The 13,519-nt window shown below is 46.6% G+C and overlaps 1 protein-coding gene across 2 annotated transcripts in view; it reads left to right on the plus strand.

The window, feature by feature from the left end:
* Nucleotides 1–13,519, plus strand: part of MBD5 (methyl-CpG binding domain protein 5) — a 110,346-nt gene that overhangs the window by 81,621 nt on the left and 15,206 nt on the right. For both annotated transcript variants that reach the window (XM_048309971.1, XM_048309972.1), the window contains 2 exons: nucleotides 1,005–3,143; nucleotides 11,513–12,508. In XM_048309971.1, the coding sequence (XP_048165928.1) occupies nucleotides 1,005–3,143; nucleotides 11,513–12,508 (3,135 nt within the window). The remainder of the gene's footprint in view (nucleotides 1–1,004; nucleotides 3,144–11,512; nucleotides 12,509–13,519) is intronic.

Consider the following 13,519-nt stretch of genomic DNA (forward strand, 5'->3'; position numbering starts at 1 on the left):
TGCACATTGATATGTGACCATTTGCTTATTTCCAGCACTCAAGGTGAGGTCTCTCATAACTATTTTATTTTGCAGTTCAGCCTTTAGTTTTGTCCCCCTAAATGAGACTTTGGTTGTATTTTGGGACAGGGGAAATGTTTGTTTCTCTCATGTTGGAGCAAATAGGATAAAGGCAGGATTGTCAGTGCCCTCTGATCAGGCTGAAGGGAAAATGAGTAGAGGAAGTTCAAGGCACCTCTGAGTTCATTTGAACATGGAATTTTTAGCTCCCAATTCCAGTTGAATTTTGCATATCCAGGGGCTACATGCCAAACACTCTGAGCTGAATTGCAAATTCCCAGAGCAGCAAAACTGGCAGAAAGTCCCCCAGACTTGGAGCTGCTTGTGCTTCTAGTCTGGAAGTAAAACATTGAAAAAAAATCTTTAAATAAAGGTGGAAAGTGGCCTTGTACTTGTAGGAACGTGTAGCCTCAAAAGTAGGATTTACAGGAAATTTTTCCATTATATGTCAACATGTGCAAATATTCCCAAGGCTTTCATCCTGAAAACAAACAGAAAGCATTCAGGATCCCTCCTCAGGGACAGCATTTGGGACCTTTTCTGTGGGAAATGAGTCTCAAATCCTGGATGGGCTTTGTTCCTCCTGTCCTCAATAGATGGTGCCAGAGGCTCCTTTTCCCTGCCACAGCGATCCCGCTCCTCCTGCCAGAGGGGGGGTGCTGGAGATGCAGGACGCTGGAGGTGGTGGCTGGAAAAGGCAAAAGGGAAGGGAAAAGGTTTAAAATGGTCCATGTTTCTTTGGGATATGGAATGTACAACTGTGTCGTTGGGAACAGGCGCCGTTCCAGCAGCCGCTCGGTGATGGAGGGTTTATTTCTGCTGAAGCAAAAGTTTAGCCAAAGGCTCCCTGAGCTTCTGGGAATATTTCCACACTCAGTAGCTTTGCCCTGAAACGTGGGACACTGGCTTTCCAACCAGTAACTGTTGTGTGTTTCCCATACCAGGTGCAACGCCGGTAGTTCCCACTCGAGCAGCAACTCCAAGGTCGATGAGGAATAAATCACATGAAGGAATTACAAATTCTGTGATGCCGGAATGTAAGACTCCTTTCAAGTTGATGATGGGGGCATCTAATGCCATGGGTAGGCTTTATGTGCAAGAAATGGCTGGAAGCCAGCAAGCAGAGCTCCATCCTGCCTATCCCAGGCAGAGATTGGGGAGCAATGAACTGGGGCAGAAGTCTCCGTACCGCGGCAGTCACGGGGGGATGCCCAGCCCGGCGTCATCGGGGTCGCAGATCTACGGGGACGGCTCCATCTCTCCCAGGACTGACCCGCTCGGAAGCCCCGATGTCTTCACAAGGAACAATCCCAGTTTTCATGGAGCACCCAACTCCAGTCCTATCCACATGACCAGGACGCCTCTGTCCCCGCCGTCAGTCATGCTCCACGGCTCTCCCATACAGTCATCCTGTGCAATGGCTGGAAGGACTAATATACCTCTGTCCCCCACCCTGACCACCAAGAGCCCAGTAATGAAAAAACCCCTGTGTAACTTTTCAGCTGGTATGGAAATACCACGAGCAATGTTCCACCATAAACCCCCCCAAGGCCCACCCCCACCCCCTCCACCACCTTCTTGTGCTCTTCAGAAAAAGCCATTAACATCCGAGAAGGATCCTCTTGGCATACTGGACCCAATTCCCAGCAAACCGGTGAACCAGAACCCCGTGATCATGAACCCCACCACTTTCCACTCGAGTGTCCACTCTCAGGTACCCGTGATGAATGTAAGCATGCCCCCCGCCGTGGTGCCCCTGCCCAGCAACCTGCCCCTGCCCACCGTCAAACCCGCCCACATGAACCATGGCAGTCACGTCCAAAGGGTTCAGCACTCGGCTTCAACGTCCCTGTCCCCGTCGCCGGTGACGTCCCCCGTTCACATGATGGCATCCGGCATCGGAAGGATCGAGGCTTCTCCCCAAAGATCGCGTTCTTCTTCCACCTCGTCCGATCACGGAAACTTCCTGCTGCCTCCAGTAGGGCCACAGTCATCCTGTAGTGGTATCAAAGTCCCTCCCAGGTCCCCGAGGTCAACCATAGGGTCACCGAGGCCGTCTATGCCATCCAGCCCTTCCACCAAGCACGATGGACTTAATCAATACAAGGACATCCCTAACCCATTAATTGCTGGAATGAGTAATGTATTAAATCCTCCAAACAATGCAGTTTTTCCCGCTGCATCGGCTGGAAGCGGTTCCTTGAAGAGTCAGCCTGGTTTGCTGGGAATGCCTTTAAATCAGATCTTGAACCAGCACAACGCTGCCTCTTTTCCAGCAAGCAGTTTACTCTCAGCAGCAGCCAAAGCACAGCTAGCAAATCAAAATAAACTTGCTGGTAACAACAATAACAGCAGTAGCAATTCTGGACCTGTTGCCAGCGGCGGCAGCACCGAAGGACACAGCACTTTAAATCCCATGTTCCCTCCTGCTGCCAACGTGCTCCTCCCCACCACGGAAGGGCAGAGTGGCCGGGCAGCACTGAGAGATAAATTGATGTCTCAGCAAAAGGATCCTCTGAGGAAAAGGAAGCAGCCGACCACCACGGTGCTGAGCTTGCTGAGACAGTCTCAGTTGGACAGCTCTGGGGTTTCCAAAGCTGGCTCTGATTTGATAAGAAAGCCAAGTCAAAGCTCCTTCCCCATCAGCTCCATGTCGCAGCTCCTGCAGTCCATGAGTTGTCAGAGCTCCCACGGGAGCAGCAATAGTTCCTCGGGCTGCGGGAGCTCCAGCAGCGCCCTGCCCTGCCCCGGCACCCAGCTGCACCTGGCAGAGCCTGCGCTGGGCTCGGGCGGCCTGGCGGCCCCGCTGGCCCCGGGGCTGCCCCTGCGCGGGGAGGGGCTGCCCTGCCCCAGCACCAACCCCGGCTTCGGCCCCGCCGCCGGCCCGGCCCCCTCCAACCACCTGGCGGGGCTCCTCAACCAGATGCAGGCCAGCGGGAGCTGCGGGATGCTCCCCCAGCCAGGAATGGCCTTAGGAAACTCCTTACATCCCAACCCACCTCAGGCCAGACTCCAGGCACCCTCCACTCCAGTGATCCCAAACAGCATTGGGAGCAGCTGTAATCAAACGAGTCCTGAAGCAGGTACGTGGCCTCCTGAGGGGATTCTCCCAGGTTTCCATCCTTGGAAATCCATGGTGATTGGTTTTAAATGTTCCTTGTTAAACTCGGGTTTACCCTGGTGAAAAGTGCACCTGTTTCATGCTGAAAACCACATGGTCAAAACTAAAACAGAAAGGAAAAAAAGCAGGGGTAAATTAAAACATCTCTTCCTTTTTCTGCACAAAACCATCCTGTGATAACTCTTGCTTCTGCTAACTTCCACACACTCTTCATGAATAAAATCCATTCACTTCTGGACATACCCACACCTCTTTTGTCACTTCTCCAAATAAATTGGAGTTCTTTTGCAGGCTGTCCTGCTCCAACGTTGTGGCTCACCTGGCAGTGCATATCCGGTTGATCCATGAGCTCCTTACTGCTGGAATTAAAGAGGCGGTGTCAGAGATTGGAGCAGGTCCTAGGAGTACCAAAATGTACAAAATAACCCTTTTCAGGGCCAGCAGGAGGGAATGCCAAGCCTGTGTTTGCTTTTATTGGGGTAATTTTACTAAGGTGGTGATTAAATGGCTGAATAAATAGTTGGAGGAGTGTAGGGAGGGATTTCCTGGCTTGTTCACCAGGGGAGATTTGGAGAGGAAATGGGTTTGCTGCTGTTATCATCTCCGAGGGGTTTAAAGAGAGAAGGGAAACAGCTCAGAAATGTGAATTTCATTGACTGTTGCTGGTTGAACCAAGTATTAGAAGATGGAACTGGTGTAAATTTCTGAAGTGGAATGAAAACCCAGGTCACACCAAAGTGTTCAAGTCTCATTAACCCAAGCAAGAACCTGCTCTGCATTCCTCAGCTTCCTCGTTTAAAATCCAGAATGGAATTATAGGAGTAATAGAAAAACAGTGTTCTAATATTACCCTGCTCATGGTTCCTGATGACTTTTAAGGGCTTCTCCCCGTCCCTGGGATAAAAAGGTTTAATTTTTTCTTGCCTGGAGAGGCCACAACAAGCAGCTCTCAATCCTTGTGTGGCTCTTTTGCCTTATCGTGCTGACACGGGGCATTTCCTGATGCAGTTTCTGAGACTTTGTACTTCTCTGCACAGAACAAAGGTCTGGGATTGCCTCAGGAATTTGCTTCCCTGTCCCACTGAGCATAGGACACAATCCTTTGGGTTCCCACCTTGGCTGGAGTTTGCACCGCTCCCAAAGGCTCCCGTGGTGTCCCTGTGTTAATCAGAGCCTGTGCTTGTAATTCCACTCAGCTCCAAGCTGAATTTCATCCCAAAACCACAAATGCAACAGAACAAATGAGTCAAACCCCTGAGAAAGGTTCCAACATCAACAACTGGTTCGGTTCTGATCCCTGGAGGAACAGGAATTGGTGCATAACGCCACCTGGGGACTCCAGTTCTGCCCTGGCATTCCCACCCCCTGGGGATGGCTGAGAGGATTAGAACTGTATAATTATAAAGCCTCAAGTCACACTTCTGCCCTTATCTAAAAGATAAGAGGCAATTCCATGTAGGCAAAGGCTGGAAAGTTGTGAAATCTTCCATTCTCTGCTGCTGAAGGAGTTATTTCTGTAGTTTGGTGCTTGCAGAATGCACAGCCTGCATTTAATTATTTATTGAATATCCATGATGAAGCCTGGAGAATGTTTTCTTCTTTAAGGTGAAGTCTCAGGTTGTGTTACCTTTGTGTTATTCCCTAAAATTCTGCACAAACCTTCGCTGAGCCTCGTGCCTGAGCCCTCACAGCAGCACAGGGCTCAGGGGTGGGGTTGAATCCAGAGAGGGGAATTCTCTTGGATTTCCAGGAGAATGGGAGTGTTCTTTCCACAAAACTCCTGTGAAATGTTGAGTATTTTGTGTTAATAATAACTTTTTAAAGTAAAAGTGAGTTGCCAGCCTGCACTGAGCTCCGTAACAAAACTGGGAAGAGGAATATTGGGAATTCTCCTCCGTTAGTTTCAGGTGAAAGCCCCTGTACACTGAATTTTCCAGAGCAATTCAGCTGAGGAGGATGTTTCGAGGAACCTCTCATGTTCATATTTCAGTTTGTGGCTTGTTTTTTTCCCTTTGTTTTGAAGTATTTTAATTGCTAAATCTGTTTTTTGTGTCTGTGCCAGCACTTCTGACCAGCTACTCCTCAGAAATAGCTCCTGAGAGGAAAAAATCCTGTGAATCCCCACAATTAGCTGGTTATTGCTTAATCTTTTAATTATATTTTAACCACATGGACCAAGTTTTGTTATTCCAGCTTTTGTTTTCTTCTTCCACAGATAATATCTTTAGTTCCCAGGTAATTTTCAGGGTGAGTGTGGTGGAATTTGTTCTTTTTCTAGGATGGGACTGCATCACTGGGCGATGGATTTGATTGTAGGGTTTTATTTATTTACCTTTTTCTTGCTGTTAACGTGTGGTTCACAGGGTAGGAAATCTGTGTTTGAGTGTTGAACATACAACATCTAAATCCTGCTGAGAAGGCAACATCCATAAATAATGGGATGGATGGAAGTGAGTGAAAATATTTGGGAATAAAAGCTCTGTACAGCTGATAAGGGAAATTAAGGGAACCACAATAACCATGGAAATAAAGATGATCAGTGGTCTCAAATATTAATGTTATAAAATAAGAGAAACTCTGGGTCTAGAAGTTAAGAAGTGACAAAAAATTGGCAGATCTGGCAAAAAAAGGCTGTAATTCCTTCCCTGGTGAAATGCACAGAATAGAAATAGTGAAATATAATTAAATAGGGAGGAGCACGACCCCAATCACTGAGGGTGAGGAGAGGAATTTGTTTTAATAGAGCCAAGAAAACTGGGAATGGAACATGGCCTTGGAAAACCAGACCCCCACGAGAAGGGGTTTAGGAGGCGCTGGTTTCATCAAATCAATGCAAACTGCTGGAAAACAAAAATTAAACCAAACAAGTCTGGATTTGCTTCCCAAAATCACTTTATATATCCTAGAATTACAAAATCAGGAGAACTTTGGTCAGAAGAATATCTGGCAACTTCTTGCGACTTGTGCCTGAGAAAAAATTTCTTATGAAACTGGAGTCACCCCTAGGCCGGATGGCAAGCACCTACTCTTCCAATTTAAAGCAAATAAATATCCCAGAAATAAATAAAGAAAGCAGATTGAAATATCCCATTGATTTGGGGTTGATAGAAACGTCCAGAGGGACTTTTCCCTGCTTGGGAGCAATTATAAGGAATCCCTGTTACTTCAATTTCCAGCTTCCTTTTCCCATTCTGCCTTATTTTCCCCTGTTATTATTTTGGGAAGAGGAGAGTGATTATTTTTCTATTCAGATAAGAACTGTGGAGAATAAGGAAAATGTTCAGTGCTTGCTTGAACACAGCTTGGGGTTTTCTGGTGTTGTTTTACCTCTTAAAATTGGAATTTTCCAACAATTCACAGTCTTTGAATTAACCAGACACTTACCTGGTTGGTGTTTCAGCTGCCATGCAACTTTCTAGGGATTTATCTTGATAAAAGTCAGGGGATTTGTGAAAAATAATAACAAATAAATGTAGAAAGATGAGTCTTATTAAAGATATTAGTACAGAGAAGAACTGAATTAATTGTATGGGATTTCCCACACATATTTAGCTCTCACCATCTGAAAATGGAACCAGTGGGCAGCTCCAGCCCTTGCTAGGGGGAAGAGTGGGGATGATTGAAGGAAATAATGCTTTTTATTGCATTTTTAGCTTCCCAAATTTGCAGTCGAGTGTTTTCCTTCATTTGCAATGCATCTGCCACAGCTGTGAGTGGGGAGAGAGGAGAGCAAGTGAGAAAATCCTGAATTCCTGCTCCTGCACTCGTGTGCTGTTGTCTTGACAGTTTTCTGCTCAAACACTGCTCTGCTTTCTGCTAACAGCTGAGCACATCACAGCAGTTCCCTCCGAATCATTTCCTACCCAGCAGTGCTGGGAAAATGCAGGAATCAGAGAAGATGAGCAGGGAGAGGAGTAGAGACTGAAATTCGGTCAGGTATTAAATTTTCAAAATTAAATTTTAAAAAAGCCTGATTTTACAGACTTCTGTCGTCCTATGAACAGTTCTGGGCTTTTTGCCCTTCCCCCAAAATTTTAGGGGCCAAGATTTCAGCTGCTTTGTTGTAAATGAGAAAAACCACTGTGATCATGGAGCGTGGTGCCACGGGCAGCACGGGGATTGTGGGCAGGTAAATATTACCCAGCAGAGCATGTTCCATGGGCATGGGGTGCTCCACACAAGGGCAGTGCAGGTTTTTAACTGGTTCTGCTGGGCTGAGGGGGATATTTTATTTATTGGCCCGTTTTTGGTGATTTCTGTGCTGTCTCAGGGCGCTGCAGGATCTCGATAAGCAGAACGAGTGACAGCAGCTTGTGCTTCACTGCTGAATTATGGTTTCTTTGGAATTGGAAGCGGTGTAATAAAGGAGATATCAGATAAAGATCTTAAATGTTTTCCATTCCAGGAAGAAAAGGAGGAATATAATTGTCAAAATGTGTAGCTCCTGGTTGTAAGTGTGCAGGTAAGGGATGGAATAGGGAGTTAAAGCAAGGACTCATTGGGATCTTTAAGGACTCTGAAGTCGTGTTTTCCATCAGCAATTTCACTGGGAAGTGAAGGCTCTGGGAATCACTAATTGAGCAATCTCCCCACTAATGCAAACTGCGAGGTTTTATCTCTAAGTTGTTATTAACTCCAATTTCCCCCTGGTGCTGCGGCAGCGCCGGGAGACCTCGGGCGTGGCTGGGTGACCCGGTGGTGGCTGGGGTGTCACAGCTCCTTTGAGCTGTGGTAGTAATTAAAATATCTGAGTGATCTTCTGTGCTTCCACACCCTCCTGATCTCAGGGTCAGGAATGCAGGGAAACTCTCTCCACTCACACATTGGAGAGAATCCTGCAGAGTCCTTCTGCCTGGAATTTCACCGGGAGAGAATGGAGGTGGTGGAATTGAGTGAGGAATTCAGGAGAGATGGGAGATTCCAACAAGGGTTTCCAAAACTTGCAAGGTTCTAAGTTAGAAAAGCAGCCAAGAAAATGTCCAATGTACAACAAAGCTGGCTGTGGTTTTAATGGATATGCAGAGAGGTGATTTACAAGGGCCTGGAGTGACAGGACAATGGGAATGGCTTCCCACTGCGAGAGGGCAGGGAGAGATGGGATTTTGGGAAGGAATTCCTGGCTGGGAGGGTGGGGAGGCCCTGGCACAGGGTGTCCAGAGAAGCTGTGGCTGCCCCTGGATCCCTGCAAGTGTCCAAGGCCAGGCTGGACAGGGCTTGGAGCAGCCTGGGACAGTGGGAGGTGTCCCATGGCAGGGGGTGGCACTGGAGAGTCCTAAAATCCCTTCCAACCCAAACCGGTGTGGGATTCTCTGAAAAGCAAGAACTGAGAAAGTGGAACCTGTACCATTTATTTGTGCTCAGTTCTAAAAATGTTTCAGGTGTTAATGGCTAATGAGCAAGTTCTGCACTTTGCTGAGTGCTTCATACACCTGTTTTAGTGACTATTTTTATTCCACAAATTCCAGCACTGTATCTTTGAGACTATTTAAATCCTGGGATGTGTAATGGAGAGTTTCTTACAGGGAAAAGAGTTGTAAAATAGCACTGGCAATAAATATCCTTTTCTAATTGGTGTGCTCTAAGTGCAATCCTTTAGGAAAATGCATCTGTAGTTAGGAAGGACAATTCTGAGATATTAATGATGAATATCTCCCACTCTGATTTCTTTATTTTAAGTGAATCTTCTCAAACACAAACTGATTCCATAATACCCATTTATTTGATTGTCTTTGCTTAAGAACACCTGTCCAGCAATGCTTTAAAAAAAGGAGCACAGCTAAAATCCACACAGGAAAATGAACCTGCTCTCGAAAGAAAACAGAATTTAAAATGCTCATAAATAAAACCAGTAATAATTTTAAAAGTGGATATCCTATTTATTTGCTCCCAAAACATTTCTTTGACCCTCTAAGAGAACAACAGATCTGCTTTTTCTGCCTTTGGGATATTTCTTCTTTTCGCTGCGTTGCAAAGAGTTCATTCTTCTCAACAAGTGGCAGAAGAACCTTTGGCAGAGTCTGTGGCTGCAGGAGCTGGGTTTGGCCTGGGCTTTTAGGGCTTTTAGTCTGACTCCTTCATCTTTTTTCATTCTATTTTACCCTTAAGAGCTCCTGTACTCTGATTATTTACTGAGCTCACTTGGGTTTCCAGGCTCCAAAATACCACATTTTTATGGAACTGGGAATCAAAGTTGGGATTTCCTTTTGACGCTCAACTCCTGTTTGTATTTCGCATCCAAAACCTCTCAAGTGTCATCGTGCAGCCCGGGAATGGTCACAGCAAACCCTTGGGTGGTGGAGTTTTGGGGTGTTGGGATCATTCTGTCCTTTGGTCTGGGGCCAGACACTGAGAAGCTCTCTCAGCTCCATATTCCAGTGCAGGTGGCTGTGCATGGATGTCTTCACCTGGAATATTGACTTGTTGGGGTGGTGTTTTGATCCAGAAATGATGTTCTGGCACTCTGGTGCCAGAGAGGAATTGGTCCCCAAATGCAGCTGTAAATACACCCAATCCAGGACTTTTCCAGCCCAATTCCTACTGTGTCATGTTGGACAGAGGCTGGAGGGGAATATTTGACTGGTTTTTCTCTTCCTGCTGAAGTCTGGCTGCTCATCCCCTCTTTGACTCCCAGCTTCTCCAGTCTGGATTGAAATAAGGACACATTTTCTGTCTCCTACTCAGCATCCATCAAGACTTTTTTTTTTCCCTTGGGAGCAATTAATTAATTACTTAATTAATCTGGAGAAAGGTGTTGAATGCACTTTGGCCCTCTCAGAAGCTGTGGGTGGTGGGGGTGAGAAAACAGAGCCATCTCTCCCCAAAACCTGGCAGCAATTTTCCAACTTTGAGATTTGCTGCCCAGCAAATCCTCTTCCATGGGGTCATTTACCTGAGCAGAATGGACAACAGGAGCAGAAATAAATTACAAACAGAGATGAGGTCCACTGGAAAATACCCAAACTAGGTTTGATACTCAGGAGAACTCTCTAAATAGAATTATTCCCTCATGCCTGAATTAAAAATCTCTCCATGTGCTCCTTAGCACATCCAATGGAGAGTGGTACAGCTGATTCTTCCATTGGGAATTTCTTAAATCTTTGGGTTGGTCTTTGGGACTTTCCATGATTTTTAAATCCTCGGAGCATTAGTTCTAAACACTGATTTTATTTTGAAAAATAAATAAATAAAATTTGCTTTTTGAGAGCAAGAAGGTTTTTGACCCACTTACCCAGAGTAGGATTTCCTCTGCTCCACGATTGCACTTTGGTCTCACCTCACCTTTTGTTACTTTATTATTCAATTTCTGCTCTGAAATGTGATAATGGCACTGGGAGAGAGGGCTGAGCTTTGTTCTCTTGAGTTCAGGGCCGTGCAGAGTGTTCCGTGTTCAGTTTGTACCTTTTGGAGTTGTCATGACATTACAGCACTTCCAGAATGGTGTTTTTAGTTTAAAATGGTGTAAAGGTTTGGCTCAGTTCTTATTGAGTGTGGTTGCAAATCCCGTTTTAAAGAGTATTTGTTGAGGAAAAACGGGAATTGTTATTTTGTGATCATTGGTGCCTTTCAGTCTCTCATCCTGTGAGCTATAGGAGTGACCACTGTCAATTCAAGACTGCCTTAAATAAAAAATAATAATAATTTACATTTTAGCTTTGGTAAAGGGATATAAAGATACCCAAATAAACATTGTTACTCTTTCTTTGTAGCCTTCTCCTGGTAAATTTACCCAGTTGCTCTCCCTTTTCATCCCAAGTGATGGATTTTACACCACCCCAGTTTGCATTTTTCCTTTACAAATTGTGAATTCCCACTGACCTGGAACAATCTCATCCTGCCATGTATTTTTTAATTCCGTAGTCCAAAATAATGCCTTAAATAATAATTTAAAATCCAAAACCCCGTGAATGAATTAAAACTGGAAGTGGATCATGGACTCAGTCTTTCACCCAGCATCATTCCTGTGATCCTTCTTCCTAGTAGTTAATTCCAGCCTGGTCCATGACTATTAAGTTATGGTTGGTTTTGGGTTTATGCTGATGAAAATCTGTGATTATGTGTGAATTAAATGCTGTTATATCCCCTCTCCAAGAACTTTAAGGGAGGTACAAGCGCACAATTCCATAATCTCTGATGGGCCGTGGCACGGAGCATCCCAAGCAGCTCATGGCAGATCCATTCCTGTTTTAAAGCATTCCAGTGTGGATTCCCCAGCCCCTTTTCCCAGGCTGTGGGTGTCCTGTGGCTGGTTGGGCTGAGCCTGGTGCCGTGTGCCCCTGGTGGTGTGTCCCAACAGGCAGCACCCCGTTAATATTCCTGCTTTTCCCATTCCAGGGGGCTCGGGACCGTCGTCATCGATAGCCATCGCTGGCACCAGCCAAGCTGCCATCACCAAGACCACATCTGTGCTCCAGGATGGTGTCATTGTCACCACTGCAGCTGGGACCCCTCTGCAGCAGTGCCAGCTGCCCATGGGGGGTGAGTTCCCCTTCGCTGGCCACGAACACTCGCTCCACTTCCCGCAGAACAGCTCTTCAAACAACAATCTGCCACATCCTCTGAATCAGAACCTCCTCAATTCCCTGCCTCTCTCTCTGCCGGTGAATCAGCAACATCTCCTAAACCAGAATCTCTTAAATATCCTCCAGCCTTCAGCAGGAGAAGGCAAGTCTGAGGTCAACCTCAACCCTTTAGGTTTTCTGAACCCGAATGTCAATGCTGCTTTAGCGTTCCTCTCCGGTGACATGGACGGGCAGGTTCTGCAGCCCGTGCACTTCCAGCTGCTGGCAGCGCTGCTCCAGAACCAGGCCCAGGCAGCTGCCATGCTCCCCGTGCCATCCTTCAACGTGACCATCTCCGACCTGCTGCAGCAGCAGAACCCCCCCGTGCCCTCGGTCACGCAGCTGCCGGCCCCCCCCGAGCCCCTGCCCGACAGCAGCAGGGTGGAGAGCCTCCTGTCCAACCCCATTCCCAGCTTTCCGGGCGCCGACCCCGCTTCCAACCCCCTGCTCCTCCCCGCCGCCTCCGGGGCCTCGGCGCTCATGGCCCTGAACCCCCAGCTGGTGGGGGGTGTCCTGAGCTCCGGCAGCCATCCCGAGGTGTCCATAGCCACCTCCTCCCAGGCCACCACCACCACCACCACCACGTCCTCGGCGGTGGCAGCGCTGTCGGTGTCGGCCCTGGGCGGGGGCACGGCCGTGGTGTCCATGGCAGAGACCCTGCTGAACATCTCCAGTGGCGCCGGGAGCGCGCCGGCGGCGCCGCCTAAGCTCAACAGTAACTCTGCGGTGCCACAGCTCCTTAACCCTCTGCTGGGGACAGGCCTGCTCGGTAAGTTCAGCTTCTTGGAAAAAATCAAACCTGAGCAGGGTCGGGGAGGGAGAGTTTCACATTCTGGTTTTCAATTTGTAAAAATTCCACTTCCTCTTCCTTTTTTGCTTTGTGTTGTTGCAGCTTGTTCGTTGAGAAAACCTCGCTGTTCTTGTTAGAAATGTCAAGCACGCTCTATTTTCATTCCTTAACGTTTAATATTGATCTTGGAAATTATTAATTCTGCCACCTAGACTTACTAAATCCACCAGAAAATCGTGGGAGCAATTGGATTTATCTCAGTGTTCAAGGAGTAGCAGCCCAGCAGCATCCCTGGGTCAGCTGTGGGTGCCTGTGGCAGCACAGGGTTAGTGGGAGTAGTTGTGCTGGAGATGACAAACGACCAAGATCCCAAAACAAGTGATGAAAAACCCCTTAAACAAAGTTTTTTCCTCCTGGGTGATGATTTTGTGGTTATTTTTACCAGAAACATATAATAGAGTAGGTACTCCTGTTTGTAATCTAATCCTAGTAGGAATTAAATAATAATTAAATAATACCTCACCTTGACCTTCTAAATGGCTACAGTGAACTCAACCTACTTGGCATTTTCCATACAAAATACAACTAACCAGTGATTCCTCAAATGGAAATTTTCAGGAAAACGTGGAATTTTAATTTGAAAAAAGAAGCAAACTAGGAAATGGATGTATTTTAAGCTTTATTATTTCATAAAGTCAGGTTCGACAGTGTGTTTGGTTTTTTTAGAGCTAAAATGTTGATTTGAAGTGAAATTTTCATGTAGTAGAAAATGTTAATTCAACTTTTATTCTAGAATGTAAAAAAATAGTTGTTTTAGAGTGTTGTGTGACATGGCTGAGCCAAAAACCCTTTTCTCCTTCTCAGCTGGTGAAAAACCCATTTTGTTGGGGGTTTAAATGATTGTCTCCCTTCCTCATCCCCCTCACCACACCAGCACTGTTGAACTGAGATTCCAAGGCCTGGAATTCCACAGAGGCTCCTCCTGCCATT

This window comes from Corvus hawaiiensis, chromosome 7 (assembly GCF_020740725.1).
Source record: "Corvus hawaiiensis isolate bCorHaw1 chromosome 7, bCorHaw1.pri.cur, whole genome shotgun sequence".
Lineage (NCBI taxonomy): Eukaryota > Metazoa > Chordata > Aves > Passeriformes > Corvidae > Corvus > Corvus hawaiiensis.